General features: G+C 39.8%; 2 protein-coding genes across 6 annotated transcripts in view; both read left to right on the forward strand.

Annotated features, from left to right (window-relative positions):
• lrch2 (leucine-rich repeats and calponin homology (CH) domain containing 2) overlaps window positions 1–6,301 on the forward strand; it is a 32,867-nt gene extending 26,566 nt beyond the window's left edge. For both annotated transcript variants that reach the window (XM_041051418.1, XM_041051419.1), the window contains one exon: window positions 644–6,301. In XM_041051418.1, the coding sequence (XP_040907352.1) occupies window positions 644–763 (120 nt within the window). In that variant the 3' untranslated portion in view covers window positions 764–6,301. The remainder of the gene's footprint in view (window positions 1–643) is intronic.
• A 3,255-nt stretch (window positions 6,302–9,556) lies between these two features.
• On the forward strand, window positions 9,557–23,973 carry il13ra2 (interleukin 13 receptor, alpha 2). Of its 4 annotated transcripts, none has more exons than XM_041051359.1 (11): window positions 9,558–9,810; window positions 9,937–9,984; window positions 10,165–10,285; window positions 10,756–10,907; window positions 12,377–12,533; window positions 12,625–12,745; window positions 14,570–14,754; window positions 14,961–15,109; window positions 15,747–15,888; window positions 18,904–18,957; window positions 19,282–21,394. In XM_041051359.1, exons 3-10 carry the CDS (start codon window positions 10,195–10,197, stop codon window positions 18,948–18,950), a joined length of 1,044 nt encoding a protein of 347 aa, XP_040907293.1. In that variant the 5' UTR covers window positions 9,558–9,810; window positions 9,937–9,984; window positions 10,165–10,194; the 3' UTR covers window positions 18,951–18,957; window positions 19,282–21,394. The 4 variants fall into 4 exon arrangements, with proteins under 4 accessions (XP_040907294.1, XP_040907293.1, XP_040907296.1 ...); XM_041051358.1 differs by lacking the exons at window positions 18,904–18,957; window positions 19,282–21,394 and adding exons at window positions 22,026–22,143; window positions 22,240–23,973 and having other exon boundaries at window positions 9,564–9,810; XM_041051360.1 differs by having other exon boundaries at window positions 9,557–9,810; window positions 18,904–21,394.
• The last annotated feature ends 3,255 nt before the right edge of the window (window positions 23,974–27,228 follow it).

Genomic DNA, 27,228 nt, shown 5'->3' on the forward strand with positions numbered 1-27,228 from the left:
TTCGGAATCATTCATCTTTTTTATTCTTCCATAGTTTTGATGTAGGTTTTCCCAGGAGTTGAGATTTCTGCCTTCACCCAATACCAATGGCCAATGGCATATCATTTACTCAGAGAGACAAGACTCTCAAAAGTCGCTCCAGCAAAACAATCTGCATGACAGTTCTGACAAGTCAAACATTACTGACAAAAGCAGGAAATCATGTTTTTTGTATTTGTTTGGAGTAAACCAGTCCTTTGATAAATGGTCTGTAAAATTTGTGTTACAGTGAATCAAGCCTCGTGCTGTTACTGGAGTTCAGAATGTCAACTTTAGTCAACCGCAAAGATTCTTGAGAATGTCCAAGGATTTCTCAAGAAAACCTATTAATCATATTTGGTATCGTAGTCTTTTAATTAAACAAAATACGGGATCTGTGATCTTGACAATCACAGATAGAAATCTCAGTGATGAATATCTCAAAACCTCAGCTCATAAAAAATATCTGCTTGGTTAACTGTTCTCAATCACCTGTAATGCAGTGGCTGTTCTAATGGGGGTGAAGTAACCTGTTAAATAATGAGGGAGAGGAGCAGCTGTGTGAACCCAACCTTTTTTTTTTTTTTTACTGTGACTGACTAAAGAAGTCTCTTTGCTAACTCAGGACAAGCTCTGTCTGCCTCATCACATCCTAGAGGAGCGCGGCCTGGTGAAGGTGGGTGTGACTGTCCAGGCTCTGCTGGATCTGCCCACATTGAAGCCCACACAACTGTCAGCTGTTTGACACAAGCCCGAATGTTGCATCCAACCTGCAGTCATCCAGCCAACCCCTGTCCCCAGCCAAAACCCACACCCTTTCGCCAGGGACCAGAGAGCCCCGCGGGGTGAGGACCCAGTGGGCGGTGGGTTTTTGGGAGTCTGCTTCCGTCTGACTGAAACAGGAGACAGGAGGCTGAAATACCTCTGTCTTCTCATATGATGTCAGCTGCCACCCACTTCCTGTCCATCACCTTTTCATTTGTATCCTGTTCTAGTTACTGGGAGAATCCTGTATGTGTGTGGACTTTGCTCAAGGAGAGACAGACAAGAAAAAGGGTCTGTAGAAAGACCTGTACATCCCTCTTAACACGCTCAGTGATCATTGAGCCTGCAAGTGCCAGTCCTGACGACATTTCCATGCAGGTGCTGGACACATCGGCAGTGAGGAGATGACAGTCATGTGACTCACTTGAAGAGGCCCAAGCTGCACGCTGGCCTCTTAACCCCAAACCACTGACTGACCTCAAGTGGTTCTTACACTCTTGAGTTTCTTTTCTTTTTTGGTGTAATTTTTGAATTGATCAGCTTTCTGTTTGTTACACGGTTTGCATCAGACTGTACCATTTTTCTTTTCTCCAGCAGCCAAGCCTGATTCATAAATTGTGTTGATTTATTTGCCAGGTACTGCACTGGAGCAATTACATCTCCTCTGCTTTTTGATGGAGGATCGCCTAGTTCTAGATGTGGTGACTTTAGGGAAGCCACGCCACAGTAGGCATTCTGCCCTTTTTCAAACACAGGTGTGGTTTCGACAACTTTAAACCACTGTTCAAGTCATGTGCAACTCTGTACCGAAGCTCCTTCTCAATGCGGTCCTGCATGCACCAGGGATTGTGACATACGACCACTGTGAGAACATGCTTGACTGTTGCCAAAAGCATGAAGGTCCTGTTTCGTAGCATTTTTTTCCGCCAGTGTACATGAAAGGTGTCTGTTTTTGAAAAATAGTATTCTTACTTTTCTAAAGGTTTTGTACTTTCTTCCCAGACATTGCCAGTTATTGCTTCAGTTCAGTGCATTTGTTTTCCTTGCTATATACAAAGAAGTTAGGATTTTGTTACTCAGATGAAACGTGTTTACACATAGCAGTTAGGATTTTGTTACTCAGATGAAACATCTTTATACGGTATGTGTTTGTGAGTGGAAGGGGTCTGAGTGATGGGCCTCTGGATCGGAAAGTGGGTCAGTGCTGCTCAGAGGTAAGCACTCCTGCAAACCTTCCACACACGGCATGGTTTTATCTTGCTGCCACCTCATCCTGCTGTATGTGGTTTCTAATACAATTTATTATTTCAGGGAAATGAAATTATTTATGTATTTATTCACTTGTTTTTATATTTATATGTTGTTACTCTCTGCGTCTTAACCCTGACTAGCTGTTAAGGTGTGGCTGATCTCATGTTTTCTTCATGTAGGTTTTTTAAAAAGGGCGACACCGGCATATCATGGGAACAGGCTCTGTGGAAGTTCAAAACAAATATTTGCACACTGTATGTCAACAGAGCTGACAACAGTGTTGACAGCAGGAAATATCTCAGCATATGGTAGGCTTATTTCTGTTGTAAATGTTGTGCAAGAGCTGATTGTGTTCACAGGAGCGACAGCGTCGCAGAATTGTCATCAGCTAATTTTAACCAACCCTGTTTACTTAGCCTATTGCATTTTAAATAGGCGTATCATTAGTTCCTTCTTAATGATTTGGTTTTTCTGCAGGGCAAAGTCTTCTTGTTAGGTGGTTGGCATGTGAGTCTTGACTTTTTGGGTTCCATGAGGTGGCTGTGGTGCATCATTCATTTTAAAATTAATTCCCACTGAGTCACTGAATTTTTGGACCAAATGGTACATAACAATGTGTGTGAATCAAACTTAAGAATTTCATGCTCCAATTCTCAAATGGCCAGAGAGAACACTATATTTAAAAATGCACCTTTGAAGAGAAGTTGAGGATTTAATACCCTGTGATGTGTTGATACTTCGAGGATATATTGAGGTGACATCAATTGAATATTAATTAAATGATCTCTGACTATGGCACAGGCTTTGCTAGTTCAGCTAGGCTGATGGAGCTGAGTTTTGATGCCAAGTAAAGATGTAGCGAGTTATTTTTTGCAAAAACTGCAAAAAGTTTTTCTTGTGTCATCATGTCAAACAGCATTGTAACATCCAAAAACCTGACATATTGTGCCTTAGAGGAGGGGTATCTTTAATTATTTTAGGTTTATGAGATTAATCTGTCTTTTTTTTTTTTTTTACCTTGTTATCCCATGAATTGTAGTTTCAGAAATTATCTCTGCTTTAGATGCTTTAGATTTTGTTTTACACAAATTCTGATTGGCTGCCAAACTGGAGGAGAGTTCAGTGCTCAATATTAAACAAGTGTGTGGAGGTCTACTGACAGAACTGTACCTGAGGTTTGATTCACTGACTCTGTGCTGATGGACACGAATCAGCTTTTTTTTTTTTTTGCTTTTTTTTTTTTTTTTACTGTTTTGGCTTTGCTCCTCACAGGTTGGACAACTGTCACTTGTATGTCCTGTGGTCAGATGTTCCAATTTGAATACTGTTCATGAGAACCTCTGTTTCCTCTGAATGGGCTGCATTGTCTAACCATGTGACGCCATTTTCCGAAGAACAGATACCACAGATATACAAAATTATACAGGGCTTCCAGTTTATCAGGTCTCAAGTTTAAAACGTGCAAGTTATCACACAGTGAATGAAATCACCCAGAAAGAGTTTGCATCTGGAAATACCTGCTGTCCATTACACTTTGTTTTTCTTTTTTTTTTTTTGCTGCTGCAGACAAATCATCTTTTATGGTCATGGCTAACATATATTTATCAAATGAGCAGCTTTTTATAGGATACACACATATCTATATAAACCTCCATAGGAAAACAATAACACTTTATATCATGTGTAACAGTGGACTGCATCTTAGAACAGCAACTACTGAACATATTCATTTATCACCTCATGAAATGTTGATTTATTGTGAAACACTAGCGTATAATTAAAAAAATAAACTCAAAATTGTAGCACACAGCGCTATGTCAGCATTATAGACCCTGGATGGCTGTATCTGAACTGGAAGAGTCACACGGGAAAGACTTTACCACCAGATGGCTCATTGGGCTAAAATTGCAGGTTCAAAGAGAATGAAAATGTGTAACCTACCTCGGGTTTGCTGTGTCAAATTTTCCATGTTTAGATTTCAATGCTTTTCTGATGAAAAGTTAAAAATGGTTCCAGATGCCTAAAATGATGTGAACTTACTGCCATAAATTACTCTATGTATGCACTTCTGTCTCATGTCACTCCACATTTATCTTGAGTTTTCCAGATGACATGCAGTTAATTAATCTTTGGGGTAAAAAAACAAGTGAAAAACTGAAACAAAAGGAGTTCGACTTTGTAACTGAGCAATGAGTCGAGGCACAGAAGAAAGAAAGTGAATATTTTGTCATAATTGTTATCTGACTGTTTTGACTTTCAGATAAAGGTGCATTGTGTGTCATGGGAAAAGTCCCACGACCGGCTTGAAATGAGATCTGCTGAGGAACATCCTGAACCAAGTATTACCATCAGTTAGTGCCAGAAAGACTGTAAACCTTTAACTTTTATCATCCTTGCAGAAACATTCAATCTGCCATAAGGTGTGGTGAATTCACTAGCTGGGAATTGCATCACACCCTGAAAGTGCTTTGTCCTACAGTGGCAGTTTACATCTGCCTTTCATCACAAACCTGTAAGGACACTGGTGGAAGTGCTAGACATGACTCACATCTTGTGTCTGTTTTTGTTTTTGTTTTTTTTTTCTAATCTCCATAGTGACACGCAACTCTGGGGCATGTTATGTCTCCCTTTCAGTATTTATCCAGTTGGATTGGACGTCTCCATTTTAATTCTTTCTAATTGCCTTTAGCGTTAATCCCCCCCATCACTTCACACACATGCTGGTACATGCAGGTTGCAGTTAATCAGCCCTTAGAATTCCAATTAAGATTAAATATTTGTTATACACCCTTACTTAATAGTCCAATGCAGTACAGTGTCATTGTGGGACCTTTCCTCGCTTTCTTTTATTCTCTGTGCAGGCCAGAACCTGTAACTTCTGTTCTGTTTGTACACAGTGTACCTGTGTATGACCACACAGGTACACAGTGTACCTGTGTGGTCATACAGTATGTCACCACACTGATGCCTTACTCTTGTTTTACCTGCGAACACTGCTGTAGGTCATGTTGCCCTTTCATTCATCACTTCTACTGTAAATGAACCCAGTGCCAAATCATGAAGGCATCATTTTATTCCAGCCTACAGCAAAAAAAAAAAAAGATTATACTGGCATCTATTAACACAATTAGACAGGTATCTAACAATGGATCTCTTTTATGATGAAAGACATCCACACACGCACACGCACACACACGCACACGCACACGCACACGCAGCCAGAAATCCCATGTTTCCACATACTGTGTGAATTGTGTGTTTAGCAGGAGTTGCTAAGCCTTTAGTCCTTTTTTTCAAAGGACAGACTCACGACATGAAAACTTAATCTGGTAATGAAAACACTGTAACTTTAAGATTCCCTCTTGATTTGTTCTAACTCCTTGACTCCGGAAGGCTTTTATTAACTTTGGCTGAACTTAATGAAGTAGTTTTTTATTTACATTAATTGTCCCTCATCACTTACACTGGAATCCTATCAAACTTCTGGGCCGATATGAACTGGAGGAATGATTGCAGAGACTGATAATTCTATCATGTGAGTGCTGTTTGAAGAAAAAAGGAGAATCTATCCTTTAAAAGGTTTGCTCTGCTTGGAGGAGGTTGAAATTGTACAGTATGCCAAACTCCTGTTGGTCAAAAGTTGTAGCCGATTGTCATTTTTTAAACATTAATGGGTTTGTTGTCTTTTGTGAACATAGTGTTTTACCTCAAGAACACTTCTGTCCAGTTCTTTATTATTAAACTAATAAATTAAAACGAATAAACAGGTCGACGGAAGGTATTTAATGAGACCTGTGCGTGCTTTGGAAGAAAAGCAAAGTGCAAAATGTTTTTCTTTTCAGTTTTACGGGACACTCCCTTTATAGCTCACTTGCAACAAAGGTTAATGAACGTTCAGAAATGTCTGCATTGTGGAGACAAGTGGGGCATCATTTTCTACAAATAGTGGTGCTGATTCATATTTCGCAACGTATATGTGATAAATCATTGCACTAACTACATCTGTATCTGTTACTGGTTCATGTGCCACAACAGATATCAAGAATTTAGCTTGTTATGATTTAACACTCATCATTTCATCCAAAGAAAACAGTGAAAGTGAGTTATGTCTAAATACTACACTGCTGAGAAAATTCAAACTCATGTCCACGAGCTTTTTGTACTTTAAGTCATGCATGCAAGAATACTGAATGACTGAACCTGTACATATCATCTGTATAAATTCCAGGGTTTTCTTAAAAAACAAACTTGGTCAATATAAAATAAAGTCAAATTCTTTGCAGCTTGGGCTGTCTTGTCTTTATTACATGCACCTCTAACCAGTAGACTACTTTGCTTGATGTTTTACCAAAAGCAATGTCTGCTAATCATCATCAGTGTTTTATTATAGGAGTGGCATCAGCTTGTGAAGTGGATAACTGTGATTAGTGACTGTCCCGAAACAGATTTATTTAGAAGTGTCAGGCTGATGTGCCAGGTAAATACTGTGGGAATGTACTAATTACATTCATGCAGCCATACAGGTACAGCAAGCCAAAAGGCATAACAGATGGGAATCAACAACCTAATTCCAAAACAGGAACATCAATCAATCAGAAGTGTAGTAATCACAAACAGGGTAAACCACTGTTCAGCACACAGATGTATGCCCTAATGCTGACACTGCTAAATCACTTTCAGGTGTCACCTGTGATGTCTCCATCAGTCAGATCTCGCTCGTGTGTCAAAGCCCTGTCCTGTTTCTGTTTTTATGAAACTGCATCTCATAGCCTGAGTCTGTCAGTTGGTTTCCCTGCCTGAACCAAAATTAATTTCCCTCTGAATCTGATCCTGAGCCCGTGTTTTCCATCCCACTGTCTTTTGCGTCCCTGTTCTAAGGTAAACTGAATTTATTACTAACGTATGACTGCGGACAATGAAATGTTTTATACTGTCATTTATGTTGCTATTCTTGTAATGTTTCTTATTGTTCAGTACATGTATGCCACATGGTATGAGCACACAATGATGACCCGCGGTTCATTACCATGAAGAATGATACATAGCGTGCAACCATTTTTGGCAGTTTGAGACAGGGGATCATTGTTCTTGGACATTTTGTTTAGAGGTTAGAGCTATTTTATGCACTCGATGCTCTGTCTGTTGATGTCTGCTCTGGTGTCAGCGATTTGGAGAAGACATCTGTATTCTTTGGTACTTGAACACACAAGCATACACATGCTAAAAATTTTCTATAAGTTTGTTTTCTGCAAGTATTTACTCTGGAAAAAAGAGAATGATTTTGGCAAGGATCCCTGATAACTGTCAGTATTTCAACCCTAGTCTGTTTTCTTTAATCTCTCTGTATATATTCAGCCTTTTTCCTCTTACAATGAACATCTGTTTTTCAGCCTGCCTTTTCTTCACCTTTGCTCAAGTTACTCCACCTCAGTTCTCTGCCCAAGTCATCTATATTCTCAGCCTCAGTGTTGTAGCTCCTTTTCCAAGCGTGATCGTCCTGCGGCCATCCCCTGAGTGTCATCAACCTGATCTTGCGGATCTGTATGTTTGTCTTAAGACATCCTCTCCTGAGCCATTTTCCATTACTCCTGCCATCAGGCTGTCCTCTGAAGCTGTTCCATGAGTCTCTCCAAGCTTGTGAGCTGCCATCCTGAGCAGTCCCACCTGTGTCTGCAGTTCAGGCTGTTTCATTTGACTCCTTTCCAAGTGGTTCTGCCAGTCTGTCCAACCTCCTGGCAGTCTCCCTGAGCAGTCCTCTGCTTTTCCTGTGCTCAGTGCTTGCTGGACCGGTTCTGGGGTTCTGAATGATGTTTGCCTTTTGGATTAGTTTGTCCTTACCTCCCTTGTTATCTGTATGAATGTCCTGCTGCCTGCCAGATTCCTTTCCTGCTTCAGCATGTTTGGATTTGTTTGTTGTCCTAACTTCCAATCAGCTGCCAACTTTTCGCCTATTCTTTGACCAATGGCCTATGAAATGCAGTTGAACCATATCATGTCTGCGCTTGTATTTGGTTTCATGGACAACACTTTTATGATGTCACCTTTTTTTTTTCTAACTCTCAACACTATCTTTCAGTCCAAAACCCTGAAAACCTCCACACAGCCACAGACATCAGCCTGTTATTGTAGCATGAACATTATCCTCAAAATCAACCAGTCTCAAAAGTAAGCTTTAAAGACGAAGCCTCTTAACTCTTAAAACATCTAAGGTATCAATCAGAATTCAAACCACTGAGACAGAACCACTCTGATTTTCACGGCTAATTTACTGTCTGCACTTGTTACCGATGAAGGATTGACTCAAAACCACATGTTTATCTAAACACACAACATTTTGATCAGGGTCAAAGCCTTTGTCTTATTTACAGTAAACCAACCCAGGTGCAGTCTCATTTTTGTTATTTGGCCTCGGTTTGATTTCAGCAAATGTCTCATGCAGAAGCATTTTTTTTATCAAGGTTCTGCCAAGTAAATATCAGTATATCAGAAATAACAAATATTACAGATGAATGTTTAATTTCTTTCATATTTGATTTGATCAAACATGAAAAAAAAAACAAAAAACACTGTATTCCTTGGTGTTACAGGTGCATTATGTTTCAGTTTGTATGAAGAACCAAATTTGATACTGCAAACAACATCAATAAAAGTTAATATTCTGATGTACAAAGTTAAGTAGTTTTATTTATTTATTGATATATTCTTTACCATTGTTTTAACTGGAATTAGTGCCGCCACAAAACACACCTCTTAAACATGGATAACATCAAGCTTTATGTCTGGAGTGACTGAATGAGACGCTGACTCACTGTGAGGACATCAGGATGTCATTCTGGACTGGGTGAGTGTGGGCGCACGGAGGCAAAGAGAAGGAAATCAGGACTGAAGGGGTGGAGTTACCAGAGGCCAGGACAGCAGACATACAGGACAGATACAAGAACCTGGGTATCCCACGGGCCAGTGGGAGCCATGATGAGGATCCAAGGAGATCAAAGAGAAAGACAGGTGCTGAGAAGACAGTTCAGAGGTAGGAGGGATCAAATATTACGCTTTGACCATTAGAGTCAGGTTGGCAGGTACCAGGTGAGGTAGCCAGGTCTGCCTGTCTGTCTTTACTGTTGGGAACAAGTCATCACCGGACTGGTGATACAAGAGAAATTGACTTTCCAAAGGCATTTTAAAGAGGGATCTACCACCAGCCTGAAAAGCTTTGTTTCACTGACCTCTTCTGGCTGAAATCTGCTGTGTCACTGACCACTGGGTCAGACGTGGACTGGTCCCACCAGCGTTTCAGAATATCTGTGGCCAATCTCTCTCTCTCTCTCTCTTTTATGACTGACAAAGAGACATTAATGTAGTCAGGCTTATATTTTTCGTGGAACTATCAATCATCCTACAAGTCGCAGTGACAAGAGCCAACATGAAACGAAAGGTGCTGAGGTGTGGAGTCAATAGAATGAAACAAAACGTTATCTCACATGGTGATAACTCAAATCCCCCACCCCATCACCACCACCACCACCGCCACAACTATCACTACCACACCCTACTTGCAATTTTAACTTGACACCAAAACACGTCTGCGTTTACGGGACAGTTACTCACCGATTCCCCTCACTTTGGGTTTCCTGATTACTTAGAATCCAAACATTACTGGGAAGGAAAAAAAAAAAAAAAACCCAAAAAGAATTCGTTCTTGGGTCAATCCTCCCACTTAAGTCTCCTCAACTTTGCCTGAACCTGCTACAGAAGGAAAACGCTCCCTCTCACGTTCAGGTAAGCACACTCGTCTGGAAGTCTGACAGTTTTTTTTTTTTTTGTTTTTTTTGTTTTGTTTTTTCATTAAGCATTGTTTGTTCTAATATTAGATTTTTTTTTTCTATTCTTATTTCTTAACCACAGGACCACACAGGGAAAAGTCATTCGGGAAGTATTTTGGACACCCTTGAGGTATTTATTTTATTTTATTTTTTGTGATTGTATTCCCCCATACTGTTTAACTTTCATTATCCTGTTAAACCAATTACAGTTTAATGGTAGGTTTGAAAGTGAGTTCACGCAGGCTGTATATATTTTTGAATCTGTTTTAGCCATTTTTACATCTTCTTCACTCTTTAAATGTTCTTTCAGTCTCGGATAGAAACGCGTACATATACACTGATGGCAAGTAAATCTGCGGTGACTCATCAAGCTGCGTTGATGCTGCTTTTAATGACCTGGAGGGGAAGCATACATTGCGATGGATATACAGGTTAGTCCAGATTAGTTTTATTCAGTTATTCTCCGGTCTCTCGTCTGCTATTTTTCCCCCTTGGACCATTTAAAAAAAAAACAAAAAACAACGAAATTATTCTTTAATGTACCGAGGAAACCAAATAAAGCAAAGTACAGTTAATTAATATTAACATAACATAACATGATATTGACATAATAAATAAATAAATTGATTGTTCTACAGAGAAAGCACGAGCTTAGGTGTGACTCTGTGCTTGAAGGTTCCACTTGCGCTGAGAGCGTTTCCAAAAAAAAAAAAAAGAAGGGTGTAAATGATCAGAATATCAACGCCTCGTTTCCTAAAAACAGCGGTGGATTATTCAATTTAGTGTAAATACCCGTCAACGTGAGCCAGGTAAAATACGGTGATGAGATGTACCATGCTGCTGATGACCAGAAAAGAGTGGGACACAACCTCTGCAAATAAAGCTCCTTTTCAACTTGCAGTGGATCCTCCTGAGAACCTTGTGATATTAGACCCTGGACATCTTGGACACCTTGAGATTACATGGAGTCCCCCAGCCAGCATGATCAACATGACAGAGTGTCCCAAACGTTACCAGCTGGAGTACTTCAACACCTACAAGGACAGTTGGACTGTGAGTGATTACAATTTTATTCAAAGTTCAGTCATTTCACATACTTGATGTTCATGTAGCTACAACACTATGTGTATGATAAGTGATGACATTAATGAAGAATGAATAATAATCCTGAGATGATGATTCATCATCAGAATAGGATGCCAACCACACACAGATGACACGTTTTCGCGCTCACATTAAGTTGATAAAGAGGAATTTTGTAATTTTGTTTTTGATGTCTGGAATTCAGTGGAACTTGCTCCACTTCCAACATCCCTGATTACGTGTGCAAATCTATGTGAAACAAGGATGTGTGTGTGTGTGTGTGTGTGTGTGTGTGTGTGTGTGTGTGTGTGTGTGTGTGTGTGTGTGTGTGAAAAAAGTCTGCTTTCATACATTGGCAAAATTCAAACGTGTGCCAAACTGCACATACCTGAGTGTGGCTTCACCGATTTAGGTAAGGATATTACTTCATCTGACTTTATGCGTCATGGAAGTGTGCCATTACGGAAGCCAGGTGTCTGACTCATAGATGTATCAAAGATGCCTGTGTTTGTACCATGATATGTCTGAACAAAAACTGACTAGCCATGGGTCAATCTGATTTCTGCCAGCACAGGGTAGACCAATCAGGTTGAAACAGCAACAAACATGTAGTGTTTTCAAGGGATGTTGGCATCTGACAAAGGAAGCAGTCAGGTTACAATGAGAAATACTGCTAGGGCATTCCGAGAAACTGAAAACCCAAAAGCACAAAAGGGTCAATGATGGCAGGGAACAAGCATTTAATGGTGTGTTTGGAACAAGGCAGACCAAACGGGCGGGCAGCAGTACAAAGGGAGGAATATGTACAGAAGTGATGATTAGGTAGATGGGGACTGGTATGCGCAGGAATGGAGCAGCCAACAGGTGTGAAATCGGGCAGAGGCAAGCAGCTGGGTCTGAAGTGACGAAGACAAATAGACAATAGAGTTAGTGTACAATGAAAACACAGAACTGGCAGGATCACTAGTTAAAATGGGAGAGCCATGACAGAAAAGTAGAATGCAATGAGTGTGTAATGACTAAGACAATGATCATCTCTGTGCCCATGGGGATGAGTAATCATAATAATGACAAAGACTGTGGTAATGGAAATGGTAACAATTGTGACATGATGCAATGCTTAGAAGCATGAAACACAAAGTTTGACTTTGACTTCCTGAAAGTTACTGTAATTTTTTACAAATCCCCACCCAGTTTCACTGTCATAAGGTGCATTCATTGTTGGCCGGTTATAGTTTCTCACTACACTTGAATGCCTGAGGACACAATCTTTTTCGAGATGCCAGCTGAGGCATCAAATTTTTTTCCAAACAGGACTGGCTCAAAACAATAATCAGCTTTGAATACAAGCCTATAGTGTCAGCTTTCCCAGAACAATATATCTCATGGGAATTCCAGTCTCTAACCTGAATGATGGATTTGCTTTTCTGGATTGACAGGCCGTCAGGACGTCTAAGAGGTCATACCGTGCCCAGTTTGATCTGATGAAAGACGTCAGAGTGAGAGTGTACACGCTGCTGAGCGGACCCTGCACCAACGGCACTATGGTCGAGAGTACAAACTACACTGAACTGGTTCAGAAGCCTCCCAGCACAGGTAGAAGGAGAAAGGAATAGTGAAATATTGATTAAAAAAAACTGTCCGCTTTGGAAAATCTATGAATTGACCTTGATCTTTCGACCTCTAGGTGTTGTGGGTGCCACGGTCAAGGACTTTGTCTGTGTGTTCCATAACATGGAGAACATGGAGTGCACATGGGAAAGAAGCCCAAAGATGCCAGCCAACTCACAGCAAAAGCTGTATTTCTGGTATGTCATATGTCCAATAGAGACTATTTTTTTTAGCTATGCCATCACCTGTCACAAGCTACTTCAAAGCAAAATATCTGCACTATTATTGGATGGATTTCCATGAAATGTTCTACAGACATTGATCTGTTTGTTACAGTCAGTTCAACCACTTTTAACCATTTTATATTCGGTCACCATTACTGCTAAAAATCAAAACAAACTAGAGCTCAAGTCTTATTTTACAATTTTTTTTGTTTGTTTGTTTTAAGACCAAGAGTCTGTTCTGCAGAAACTTGGTCTTGCTTTAACGAAAATAAAGCCAAAGATATTAGCTAAGAACTAAATTAAGTAACTGAATTAAAACTGAGGCTAAAACTTATTCCCTTTATTCGTTTTAACATGAACTGATTATCCAGTTCCATAGTCTCAGTGTGATGATAAAGTCTAAAAAAGCTTCACGCTGAAATACATCAGTTGTTCAGTTGTTCACCACCACCACCAACCCCACCCCCCTTTTTTTGGTGGGGAAACAAGCACATTATAGTTCTTTTTTATTGAGGCGGAACACCTCTGTGAAATTCGGTGCAGGACACGTGCACCTCTTTTCTGCACCTCTCATCATTAAACAAACTCTTCAGCAATCGTTCATACACATTTGATTCACAGGCTGGTTTGACGTAGTTTCTTCACCTATCATTTGTCCAGATGTGCACAGACAGAAACAAACATTAATGGATGAGGGACGTAAATGTAAACAACAATGGAAAACCAGCTCAGTGATGTTTGCTATCACTGAGCTGTGTCCCTACAAGATTGCGATGATTACTGATGATCACTTCTGATTGTTTAAAAAAAACAAAAGTAATCCAGCAAACAACCCCATGTAGTCCCATGTGGTGCCACTGAGGGTTTCACGATTTGCATGCCTGGTGAAACGCTTGCCACACTCCAAGTCACGGGGCCCTAGTGGGCAACCCACACAAGCCCAAAAGTGTGGGCACAGTGTAGGCTTGAAACAAAGAACCCATTTTGCTGTTGTGTGGGCTAAAAATGAATTTACCACTGAGTGGGCTGAGTGGGCACACACCACTTCTAAATATTTTAGGCATTTAATGTAATTGTGTCATGTAATTAAACACAAATGTGTCATTTCAACATATTAAGTGTTGATTATGTGTAACTGAAAAAATTAAAGGGAGAAATGTACAGATGTAAGAAATATAAGCCATCTAATCAATGGTCAAATGTTGAGCGCACAAAAGTACAATAACCCAACTTCCTTCTGGCCTTCCATTCTGAGGCAACAAGCATGCACACACTTAAGTCACACATTCCTGCCAACAAAACCCTGGCCTATGAACACCACTTCCTTTGGCGTAGCCAGGAAGAAGGAGAAACAAGTCTTTGGACATGGAATAAGTTTGAAAAGCCTTTTTGTCTTGCTGACGGAACCATCTACGTGCTTTAGCCACGGCCTCGGGGTCAACATTTCTGCAATGTGGCTGTGATGCCAGAAAGCAGCCGGTCCATTTGACCATATTTTAGCACTTTAAAACCAGCAACATGTGACATTAAACACAAAGCAACAGAATAAAATAAATACTTGTCACTGGCAAATCAGACCTGAATATACATTCTCATTTTCAGTTATTTCTTTCTTGTGAGTTACTGTTCTGCCAGAAGCTTTAAGATAAGCTCTAGTGCCTTGGATATCCTGTTGGTTGAGATGGTCACATCATAGATGATGGCTCATTGATGCCTCACCAACACCTGAAAAAAAAAAACAGTTTGGATGAATAGATAATGATAAGCAGTGTGTCTTCTGGTCTACATCTTCCCCAGGCACAAGAAACTGGAACGAGCGGAGGAATGCCCAAAATACATATTTTCAGGCGGATTCAGGAGCGGCTGCAACTTCACAGAGAACGCTCTCCCTCTTTTCACTGATATCAACTTCTGCATAAATGGCTCCTCTTCTGAAGGGCTGCTGAAACCAATGTTCACCTCCCTGCAGATGCAAAACCAAGGTACATGCATGTTTGCCTTCTGGGGTGGGGCAACCATAATATGCAGGATGAGCGTTCAGTCAGGGTATAATAATTACTGCACTCAAGTTTTGATCTTGTGTTAGTGGTCGTTACTCACTTCACTGTAATGACACTCCTGTTTGTTTTCCTCTCAGCTTCCTGTCACACTCCGTAATCTCGTCTTCCTTATTTTAATATTTATGCAGTGAAGCCTGGAACCACAGAGAAGCTGCATCTGCAAGCAGGTCCAGACGCGCAGCTGGAAGTACACTGGGAGCTTCCTGTTGGGATGGACTCTGGACGCTGCCTAGAATGGGAGGTGCAACAGGAGGGATCTGATGGAAAAACTGCATCGGTAAGGTTTACTTAAAGAACACTCTTAAGGCACTCACTCAATCAAGCTATTATTCATTCAGAGATTTATAGGGTGTGTATCTTTCCGCCTTTGTTTGCTCTGAATGGGTTTGGGTTCCAGAGCTTTCTGATGTAAATAGGATTAAGTTGCTGTGAGAGCTGTATGAGCATGCTGGGAAGAGTCAGATAAGATAATTTAAAACTTAAAAACTGCAAGAGCAACAGGGGAGGATAAAAAATAATGAAATATTAACAATGAAGTCAGAAAAAAGTACTTTTTGCAGTGCAGCATTAAACCTCTTAATATATTTATAAATTTTTTGCTATTTATAACGTTCTGAGACATATGAGAAGTATATAAACATGCTTGACAATCCCAATTGCAACCTCATCCCTGAACTTAACACATTTGATGGACATGGAGGAACATTATAGTTCCACTGGGGGTGGGTTTGTGGTTGCTGACAGTCCAATATTCAGTAATCTTTTAGCTGTGACTGACCCCTGAGGAGGTTTTCTGGGTCTTTAGCTGTTAGATGTTTTTCTTTAAGCCAGTTTAGGCAATGGATGTCAACTCTCTAAGTTGTATTTCTTTCAAATCATTTCTCTTCTTATTTTTTTTTTCTTAACAACTGCAGATTTTAACCAAAGAGATGAAACTGACCCTGCCCCTCATTCACGACCATGAGAGAAACTGCTTCAGGGTCCGGTCCAAATTGCACAAGTATTGTGCAGACCGAAGCTTTTGGAGCGAGTGGAGTCATCCAACCTGCTACCCAGGTAAAGGTATTTCAGTTTACTACAGCGTTGCATTAAAAACACCAGTATTCTCTTGTCATAATGTAATCCCAGGTATTACATAGAAAACCTGACATGATCATTTCTTGCATGAAATCTGTTTGAGTGTGACAAAATTATAAAGCTAGATCGTGGGAAACTTTTTTTTTTAGATTAGGATTTTGTAAATGCCATTGTCATTCGCCAGTACTCTCCTATTCACTCTTTGTCTGGATGCCCCCATGAGATTTTTGTCCCATTTGACAAATACTTTTGCTCTCTGTGATTATGTTTCACAGAATTAGAAATCTAAAGAACCGTATCTTGAGTTTTTGTAACATCATGAGTAGAGATGTCCCGAGCCAACCTGTAGCATTCTAGTTGAACAAGTGGGAGCCTGGACTGATGTTCTAATGCAGTTTATTCTGTTTTCTTGCAGTTCGTGGATCAATGTAAGAGTTAAACATAAATGACACAAACAGAAGACCAAATAATACATTAAACTGTGTTAGCATCACAAAGTCAGAAAGTACGTCAAATAAACTTGAAATTATTAGAGACAAACAAATGCAACTAGCATACCTTGTTGCCATCTCGACTCTCACATTTCCATTTTAACTTACTCTCCCTCTTCATCCTCATCGTTTCTCTCCCCGTGCTCTGTGTTACCGTCTCTGCAGCATTTACTGTTTTTTATACGATTAGTTTCTGTTTGTTATATGCGTAGTGTCCTTTCAAAATAAAAGTACGTGTTCACAAGAACAACGTAATAAATACATTACAAACACAAATTTTACACGTGTGAACCACTCTGCATTGATGTCGTTTACACTACCACCAAATTAAATGTTTTACATGTAGGTTCATTTAAAACACAAGTAATTTGCTTATGTGAAATTACTTTTTACTGAACACTGTTTACACATCACACTCTTACCTTCCCCTTATGTTTAAGAGGCCTCTCCAAGGGCCACTAACTTGATGTTCTACCACAGATGCTTTGCTTACGCATTCACCTTTTTTGTTCAGACTTTTATCTCCTAGAAATATCTTGACTCTCCTTACAAGTCCATCTTTGTCTGATACAGCCTCTCTTCCAAGTCTCCACACAGATCTTGATTGCATTTCATCTGTGTCCATCAGTATGTCACCTACATGAAAGTTTCCCTTGGGCATGTGCCAAGGTTGTTAGACCGTGATGCTAATGGAATACGCTTTCCTGCAGTGGCTCCAAAACGGCTCTGCCATTGTTCACACAAGGCCTCTCTGACAAATTTGCCTGGGACAGATAGTGCAGTGCAGAGGTTGCCCAGGTTGTCTGCTGTAAGAGGGCAGCTATTGCCTCATACGGTAAAGTCCTTGGGGACATTCCCTTGACTCTATCAGGACCGATCTGTCCTTCCCACACTCCACCAGCATGGCTTGCATGAGGTGTGTTCAAGACAAAATAAATGTGTTTTTCTACAAGGACAATTGCCAGTCTATCAGCATCAACTTTACACTGCTTGAAGTTCATTTTTGGCCTTGAAGTTCATTTTTGGCACCTACAAAATCAGTACCAGGAAAAAAATCAATGCAGACTGTTGATGAAAACATCAGTCGACAGCTCATCTAACATCTCAACATGAGTCGCACGAGAACTAAAGCATGTAAACAAAAATCCATGTCTTTTGTGTTCTATTCATTCTTGTTTAGTCAGAAATATGCCCAGGTGTTTAACCATTTCAAGGCATTGTGCAGTTATCAGTTTTGTGATAACATGTACTCTGGGGATGACTATTGTGAGCTTCAGTGAGCTACAAAGGGCTGAATGACGTAGTCTTCCTCCCACCTTGAGCAGAGCATCTCTGTCTAAAAAGACATCAAGATGATATAGCTTATTGTTACTTGGTAGCAGATTCCCTCTGCTTTGTGTCTTTTGCATTTAATCTGTCTTTTAGGAGTAGCCATGAGAGATGTATTTTTTTTCCCATGGGTGCTTGGGACCCATGAGCCAACTGGATGACAGCAGTTCCACTGTCAGTTCTAGCCTCAGAGTAGCGGTGACCTTTGTGGGAGACACACAAGACTTACGCATGATAAAAACTCAGTGAACGTCTCCATCCTTCTTCTTAAGTCTCAGATAAGAACACTGTCCATATCTAGTAGTGCTTGCACCTGATGCAGTTCCCTTTTCACCACTTTTCCTAAGTTGGCAGGCACTTAACATCTGTCTGTATTCTCTCAACACTGATGAGATCTTGTCTCTAATGCTACAAATGAATTGGGCACCAAACGGATATGCAAGGCTGTTCTCTTTGGCTATATCTGTGTGCCTACATCTCCATTTTTCCACCATAAGAAGCAGAGGTATTTGCAATCATTCTCTTGGACTTGAAACAGACAAAGCATTTTTTTCTATGTCACACACCAAAGCTATTGAACGCTGTTGAGTGCGTACAAAAGACATCTATTATATTGGATTGTTCATATACACTGTACATTTTTTTAGCGTTTTTTCTGTTGGCATTTTGGTATGCTCAGAATGGCGAGGTTCGTCTACAGTGCTCTAGACACTATAGATCGGCCAACTTTTTTGCCTTACCTTTGAATGTTTCCTTTATATCCTGTCTTTTGTTTTCACTTGTGTTTTGGAGTAAGTCTATAAATTTCTTTAGTAGAACAGCAATTTGTTCATTAATATCCTTAAGGCTCACAGATGAAGCTTGTGTTCCCTCCATCATCAGTGTGGCCTTCTCTATTCCTTTATTTAGTCTCAGTTTCCAGACTACATTCTGCCACTTGCTGTTTTCACCTTGAGACCATACCTTGGTGCCACTCTCGACTGGAGCAATTAAACTGAATACTCAATATTAAAGGTCTGTGTTGGATTGGGATCTGGGCCAAAAAAACTTGACTGGGACATTTAAATTCATGAGAGATTTGTATTTAATCATTCCTAAATGATCCATTCAAAGTGTGTTTCCAATGAGTTAAGGAATTACAAACTAAGCTGCAAAGCAACATTTTTGTTTAAAGCCACAGCAAGTCTTCACGTTGGTGGATTTTCCGCTGGAAGAACCTGATATCACAGTAAGTGTAAATTTTATTATTATTATTATTCATTTTATGATATTGCTATCCTTATTTTCTAATGTTAACTTTAATAGACATTCAGAAGGATTTTGTTTAGTCACAATCTTTTTCATTTATACAGAGAGCCATTAAAATACTTGCACTGACAATGAATAACATTTTGTGGGAATCTCATTCTAAAATGTTATGCATTTCAATATCTAATTTATATCACTTCAACTAGGTGTGCCAGAATAACAAAATAACAGTTCATGCAAAAAACAAGCCAACAGAAGTTATAATTTGCACTAATTTTCTATTTTATTGTCTTTTTTTCTACAGCCACAGATGTCACTGAGGTCTGGCCCTTTGTACGGCAGAGAAAGGAATTATCTTGTATTTAGACTTCATAGTGTAGGGTCACCTGAGAAAGTTTTAATCTAAGGCAACTGGACTGGTGTTCTTGACTGACTGAGAGTGAATGTGTGAACTTCCTGGGTCACTGAACACATCAACTCAGTGGATAAAAACACCAAGTTCATACGAGAGGATGTCATGAACAACACCTTGCCCTTTTTGGACTGTGCTGTACACATTAAGGAAGACGGGAGCCTCCACACTGGTGTATACAGGAAACCCACACACACAGACCAGTGCCTGCTCTTTGATTCTCACCATCCACTGGAAGACAAGCTTGGGGATATCAGAACCTTGCGACACCGACCTGATAAAGTGCCTACGAGTGCCCAGGCCCAAGAAAAGGAGCACTGTCATTTGAAGAACACAGTCAAAGTTTGTGGATAACCCAACTGGAACTTTGCGAAAGCGGCCACAAGATCCAGAAAGAACACCAACACAATGGGTGCTGAAAAAAAAAGGAAGAATAGATGGAACAACATTTTCATCCCTTACGTGTCTGAAGTATTGGAAAAACTTGAAGTATTGGAGAATTTTCGACAAGCATCTCATCCCTGTGTTTTTCAAATCCAGCAACAGACCGCACTCTTCAGGCTTATTGACAATGATGTTCGCATTTTGAACAGGGAGGACAGGTGGTTTGAAAGAGGAGTGAAGGAGTCCATCTACATCAAAGTAAAGAAACGGTCCCTCAAAAGAGGAGAAGGCCTACAATGCTGTCCTTTCATGCCTTCCCAGGAGACTAAACTGTCTATCAAGTGACTTTAATGACTCTGACGACAGTCATCACAACTCCCAGGAGCACTGACCAATAAGTACTATCAGTGGCCTGGTTAATGATCCTACCAAGAATAAATACCTGGGTCTCCCCACCAGTCAGTCAGAACTGAAGGAACCTCTTGGAAAGGTCTTCAAGAGTCTAATACCAGTCCTGTTGCCCTAGATTCAAACTTTCTCTGAGAACCATGACCTGGATGACTGAGAACCTCACAAACACAGTGTAGGGTATCAGCAACATCCTGAACATTATGAGGATGAATGGAAACATACTGTATAGTATACAGTGTATACAATGATGTAACAATGAGTGGCTCAAAGTGATAAATAAAAAATGTATTTTAGCTTTAAAGAAAAGACCCCCAGTGCCCTGAAATGCCTCGTTGCAACATCACCCAAAAGGATAAGCACCTTATAGTGAGTCCTGCATTATATGTGTTGTAGATGTATGTCAATCTAGTTTGAGAACCTGTGTTATTTGAGATTATGTTGAGAGTTACATTACATTATTGGACAATTATTGGACATTATTGGAGACAGTTGTAGCTTTTCATCAAGTATGAAGGTAGAGATGTCTTGGAAAGTTTAGATTCCCAATGTATGATAATAGAGACTCAACTGACTGAGGCATAGGAAAAAATCCTGCCTTTGTCGCGCCAGTAGTGACTCATCCTGTCTACACTGCGTCCTTACATCCCCGCCAGGTAAAGGGAGTTGGCCACAACAAGGACTGCATGAGACAATTATGAGCTAGCTCTTTATGAGAACAAGGGAGTGCTGGTTGATTTCTGGGACTCAAAATAAAATACAGTACAATGGAGTTGCCAGCTGTACTCGGCTGTGGGAACTGTTTTTTATGGGTATTTAATAGCAGTTTGAATTCAACAGCATCTGTACACAGAGTGGGAGGGCATAATGTGCCCAACTGTTAATTTTTGCCCCCTAGAAGATAAATTATTATAGGCTACAGACTGCCTAGTTCATCTACTGTATGTGTTGAAATGGTTTGCAGACATTGCTGTCTTCATGCTTGTTAAAATCCGCCTCCTTCTGGATGTCTACCAATAATAAGTTATTCTTGGAGTTTTTTGTTTTGATGTTTAATGTTTGACTACTTGCCAAATCTCTACCTCTTTATTTAGACTTCCCTGACGTCATGCTTGTTAAAATTACAATTCCTATTTTATTGAAAAAAATGTAACTAAAGCTTGAATAAAACTCATTGTCATTTTCAGAGAATAAAACTTTGGATTAAACTCTGTGCTGGAGTCTCCTTCTTTGTACTTCAGACGGTTGATAAAGGTGTTCCTCAAGGATTAAAATTAGGCCGCTTGAAATAATATTAATTTTTCAACTGAACATTGCAATGTCAGTTTTTATGCCGACGATCTTGTATTCTATCAGCTCTACTGCAAATCAGGCCTTCTCCAAGTACAGTGTCAGCTTTTAATGACCTTCACACTTCATGACTTTCATTCATGGGAAACTGGTTCTAAACTCCAAAAAGAGAAAACTAAATGAATGTGAAGCTGAAATGTAATCTGTTTTCAGTGTTTGAGGTTAATTTACTTAGGTGTGTAGGACAGTCTGCAAACATTTGAACAGTGATACCTTTTCTGTTGTTTTGGCTCTGATCTTTAACATATTTGAGTTGAAACAATGCTCTTGCAGTCCAGAGTGTGCGTAGTCCCCTGAATTTTTAGACATCTACAGCTACTCATTGATCTATATAATGCCCAAATATGGCTCTTCAGTTTTGCATGTTATTCATGCGTTTATTGTTGTTTACATAGATGTTAATTGACTTGTCTTTGTATGGTTCATTTATAGATGTTTTTAAAGAGGTGATTTGTAAACCTGACCGTGTGTGTGTGTGTTTGCTTTTCTTCTAGAAGTGAAAAAAGTTGCACCTGAACCAGAATGGGACATGGTACCAGTCTATGTATATATTGCGGCCGCCATCATTGCCATACTGGTGCTGTCTATGTGTGTGGGGGCAGTCCTCAAATTGTGAGTACATACATATATACAACATATTTTTACACACACTGAGATATACAGTGAAATTAGAAGGTTAGCTCACGCCAAACTATGCTTCAATTCTAGGAGGAGATCAAAACAAGAGAAGAAGCCGGATTCTCTGCTCACCACCCTGTTTGCCAGGAATTCAGTTATTACAATGGCGGAGGTCTGAAAAGACAAGAAAAACCTGCATGTTCTTCGCTCATGCACAGCACCTCTGACAGATGTTTTATTGTTGCACTTCACCTCTCTAATTTTTCAGGGTCTTTGATTGAAAATCACACTATGAAGCACTCAAAGATGCCACACAGTCATCAACTGAAATTGTCGCCAATGCTGACACATTACTGAAGACACTGCATGTTTAGACTGAAAGTTAAAGTGAGTTATTTTTCAAAAATATAACTTTTACAAACAGTATTATATTATTCAAGTATGATGAACTGTGCTTGGTTTTTTTTAATTAACATTTTTATGCTTTTATGCTGAAATTTGTATGATCTACTCCAAAATGTTGTTTACTTTTTGCTACCAGGCTTGCCAGCTGAGTTAGGAGAGAATATATTTTGCAGATGTTTTGTTCAGAAGCAGGTATTTACTCTATGGGAATTGGTTTTTGGTGTTTTACTATTTTTCCAAATCTCTTGCCAGGTGATCCAATCACTGTAGGTTCATTTCATGTTATGGAGATTTTTTTTTTTTTAATCTGTTTTATGTTTTTCTTGTTTAATTGTTTACCTATTGCCTCAACCCTTGCCAGGTAGATTTTATTATGTCTAAATCCAGTACACAGGGATTAAACATGTGAAATGGTTTTGTACTATGTCTTTATTGCAAACTGCAGAATTTATAGTGCAACTTAGAGGTATATATTTCTTTAAAGAGGTTAGTACAGGAGAAATGACTGTGTCAGAGGGTTTTAATGCCACAACACCTTGCCACTTTTAGGTTGTTTTTTTGTTTTTGTCTTGAAGGGTTTAAATTATAATTCAACATGACTGCCAAACAATGTTTCTGTAGCTGACACGAAATGTCCTACCCTTCCTTTAACTTTGGTACATTTCCTTATATTGAATAGTGCAGTTGAATGTTGTCATTACTTTTAAATGACCTTAATGCATCATTTTTAATCAGAAATGTACATGACATCCAGGTACCCGACCATCTGTCTTTTCTTAACTTAGAATAAAAAGTAATTAAGAAACTGCAAAAAATGAACATATCACACACAACCTCACTTTCTAATGTCATGTTGGACTATTATGAACTCTTACTTTATGTGTTAAATGTTTTGTAATAACCATCCTCATCAAAATAATTCCAACTTGAGCCAGTGCTGTTATTTCTATAAGTATGACTCTGGGAATTGTGAATGATGAGGACCTTTTATATTTACCGTAATACTGCCTATTACTTAAACATTATGAATGAATGTATTTTACACAGTATACTTATACTTAATGGGATTTTTGGGTGTTTGGTGTTCTTCACCTCATTGTTTCATGTGCAGCATTTGATATGTGTTCCTAGGTTATAGAAAATTTAAAAAAATGTTTACTTTTCCTATTCATACTTAAATCTATGTACAGTGTAAGAAAACAAAACTACAGTAACAATTGGGCATTTTAGTAGAAAGTATTTTTTGCACTTTGGGTGCTGGGAAACAAAAGTACTTTACTAGTACCTGATTCATACAGTGAAATGAGATACCCAAAATGTCAAACCAACCACTGGATATGGGCAATGTTTGTTTTGTTTATTTTTTTATTCCTGTTTCACTTTATGGCCTATTTCAAATAAAGTCTACTATTGAAGGTACTATGAGATGTAGTATTGCAAATTATTTCAGAAAGGTTTGTTAAGGAACACTAAGTAGGGTTATAGCTGAAACTGATCACATCAACTGAACCTCCCGAATTTCTTGCCTAAATGAAAGCTGTCTCTTCTCAGAAAAGGTGAAAAGCATATTAGTGTGGTGGAGGCTTATCAGGCTGAGCTTTCAACGTTGGTATGGTCCACTGGATGCATTTATATGGAACAATTAACTTTGGCAGACGTACGTGCTAATTTACTTCTTAAAGTGAAAATGCTTCAGTAAAAATACACTATTTAACATCTACATAACCCTGGGGACTGAAATGGCATAACCAATGTGTAAGCCCATTCATTATTTATGTAGCATGGTACATTTGTATAACCAGTCAAAAGCAATGACAACAATCAATGCTTTTGTAGCAGCCTTATCAGATTATTTTGAATATAATTTTCCTCAAATTTTCACAATATCAGAATATTTTTATAACATTTCAACCTCAAAGTCAAACGATTCTTCTTATTATTTTTAATCACACAGTACCTCTAAGAGGCTCCATTTTCAAAGCTGTATTTATATTAAATAGAAAAAAAATAGTTTACAGTTACAGCAAGACCTTAGAAATAAGGATACATGGCTGCAACCAGATTCCTTTCATTTCACACATCGAGGAGCCACTTTTGCCTTTTGGCGTCCATTTTGTGCCCTGGGCATAGACTGTATAAAACAGGGGTGTCCAAACTATTCCACAAAGGGCCGTGTGGCTGCAGATTTTTGTTCCAACCAATGAAGAGCACACAGTTTGACCAATCAACTGTCTGAAGACTGAGATCAGTTGATTAAATGAGTCAAGTCTGGTGTGCTGCTGGTTGGAGCGAAAACCTGCAGCCACACGGCCCTATATAAAACATGGACGTAGCACCTGTGACGTCACCCATTGGTTTCAGGGAGTCGGTTTTGTGACCAAACCCTGGGCATTTGAGCTGGGCCATCTTGGATTTTAGTGGGAGTGTACTTTCCATATGTGACGAAGAGGCGGTTACTCTATGAGTCATCTGGGGTCAGCCGGCCGAGAACCCGGAACACACCGCAACAGCGTTCCTAACATTAGCTGCTCCGGTCCTCTATCTGTATCAGCAGCGACCATAAATCAGCAATTAAGTCATAAAACCAGCAGCAAAATATGCTAATAGATGCTAATTAGTGCAAACATCCAGGTAAAATAGTGAGAAATTTACTTACCGAAAAAACTGCAACACAGACTCCTTCGATGGTCGGTTAGTGCAGTCTACACTACAACAAGCCATACTGTCACAAAAACCTATCTGAACATTGGCAAACAAACACGGAAACAGCAGCCCCTGTCAACGGTTGGAGGTAGCCAGAGGCCTCTGGATGTAGCCGCCTAGCCCAGCCGATGCTTTAGCAAAGAGCTAACTGCCAGTGCCTGTCTATGGGGCTGTCACTCAATCACGCCCTAATTTATGTAGGAATTTTAAGCCTCAATAATAATAATGTTTTTTTAGGCTGTAAAGTTGGCTATTTTAACATGGGTGTCAATGGAGAATTGCTCACTTCTGGAGCCAGCCCCCAGCAGCAGCTGAGGAACTGCAGCTTTTTGAACGTGGAAGTGATCCTCACTGCTGAAACCTACAACAACCCCCTTGGTCCTGGGGCCAAGGAGTCCAAGTTAACTGGATTTGACTGGGCCACACACATACACATACACATACACATACACATACACACACACATACACACACACACACACACACACACTCAAACACACACACACACTAGCAGGCAGATAGGGTACCTTCACAGTTACATGGCACAACACCAGTGTGTATGGTATTAATTTTGTTATGCTCATGATGCCCTCTAGTGGCCGCATCAACAATAGCACCCAACCATGTTTGTTCATAAATGAAATGTGTTACATGTGCACATATAAATTTGATTAATTGCTTTAGACGCCACTTGTCATCTTGTTATAAATACGATCTCTTACTACCTACAGGTGTGTATTTGCCTGAGGAAGACAAGCGCTGTAATAAAGCCAAAGAAAGCTGTGATTCAGTGTGCAGGTATGTTCCTTGTCATTATTAACACAGATAGCACTATTCTGTGGCACTGTGCAATACATATTGATCTCACCACACTAGTCAATTTGCAGTGTGAACATACATTAAATGTAGAAGTTCCTCAACGTGATATTTTCTTTCATGTTGGGAAAGTAACCATCTGACTCCAGGCTGACTGCTATTTTTCAGTGTTTGATCCAACATTCATTGACATCCACAAGGTCAGCTAAACAGCTGACTGCTTCCCACACCAGGCTGCCTTGTTCTTCATGTGTGTCTATGGGTAGTTGTCTTCTCTCTTGGTTAAGCCACATGGTTTATAATGGCTAAAAAAAAAAAGCATTCTTTCTAGCATTCTTTTAAAATGAATCGGCAGAGAGTACATTAGAGAAACTCTAATAAAGCGTGCTCACACTGATATTTCTCATTTTTGTGCCACGGGTGAATAGAAGCTGCTGTGCGTTTCATCCAAATGAAAGCACCCTTGCTGTGTGACAAAACAGCAGACAATGACTGGTATGCAGCTCACTGAATGATAACTGAATTATTCTGAAGAGACACACAAATGTTAGTCATGTAACTTGACTTATATTCACACAACAGGTTTTCCACGCGCAGTGCTGGGGTTTATCGGGACCAAGGGGACTGCAGGGCAGCACAAGCTGATAGTGGAGAAGAAGTGCGTAACCTTTTTTGGGTTAATATGTAATTTTGGTGGAGCCAAGCTTGACAGAGGTTTGGTAGGAGGGTAATGTATAGCCCAGGCGTTACTTTTCAGTCCATTTATTTGCCTCACTAGTCTGCGGAGGACTTCCACTGCTGAGGATCACACGAGGAGCTGGACAACCCCAGGTTTGCAGTCATAATTTTCTTGAATTTTCAGTAAATCTGTGAATATGAATATCACTGAAACAACTATTTCCCTCCTCAGGCAACAAGGTGTCAGAGCCCCATGTTTCTGTCTCTGTCCCCCGGGCTCAGTAACTGGAATCTGTCCCTGCAGAGTGAAAGTGTGCAGGGCCTGGCTGGTTACTGCTCCCAGGGGTCAGGCTACTCTCCAAAGGCCATGGCATGAGATTCACAACCAAATGTGACCAAATGTGTCGTCTGTCGTGACAACCACGGTAAAAGTTTTTTTTTTTTTTTTTTTTTTTTCCTTTGCTGACTTACAGTAAG

Source organism: Toxotes jaculatrix, chromosome 12 (assembly GCF_017976425.1).
Source record: "Toxotes jaculatrix isolate fToxJac2 chromosome 12, fToxJac2.pri, whole genome shotgun sequence".
NCBI classification, from domain to species: Eukaryota; Metazoa; Chordata; class Actinopteri; family Toxotidae; genus Toxotes; species Toxotes jaculatrix.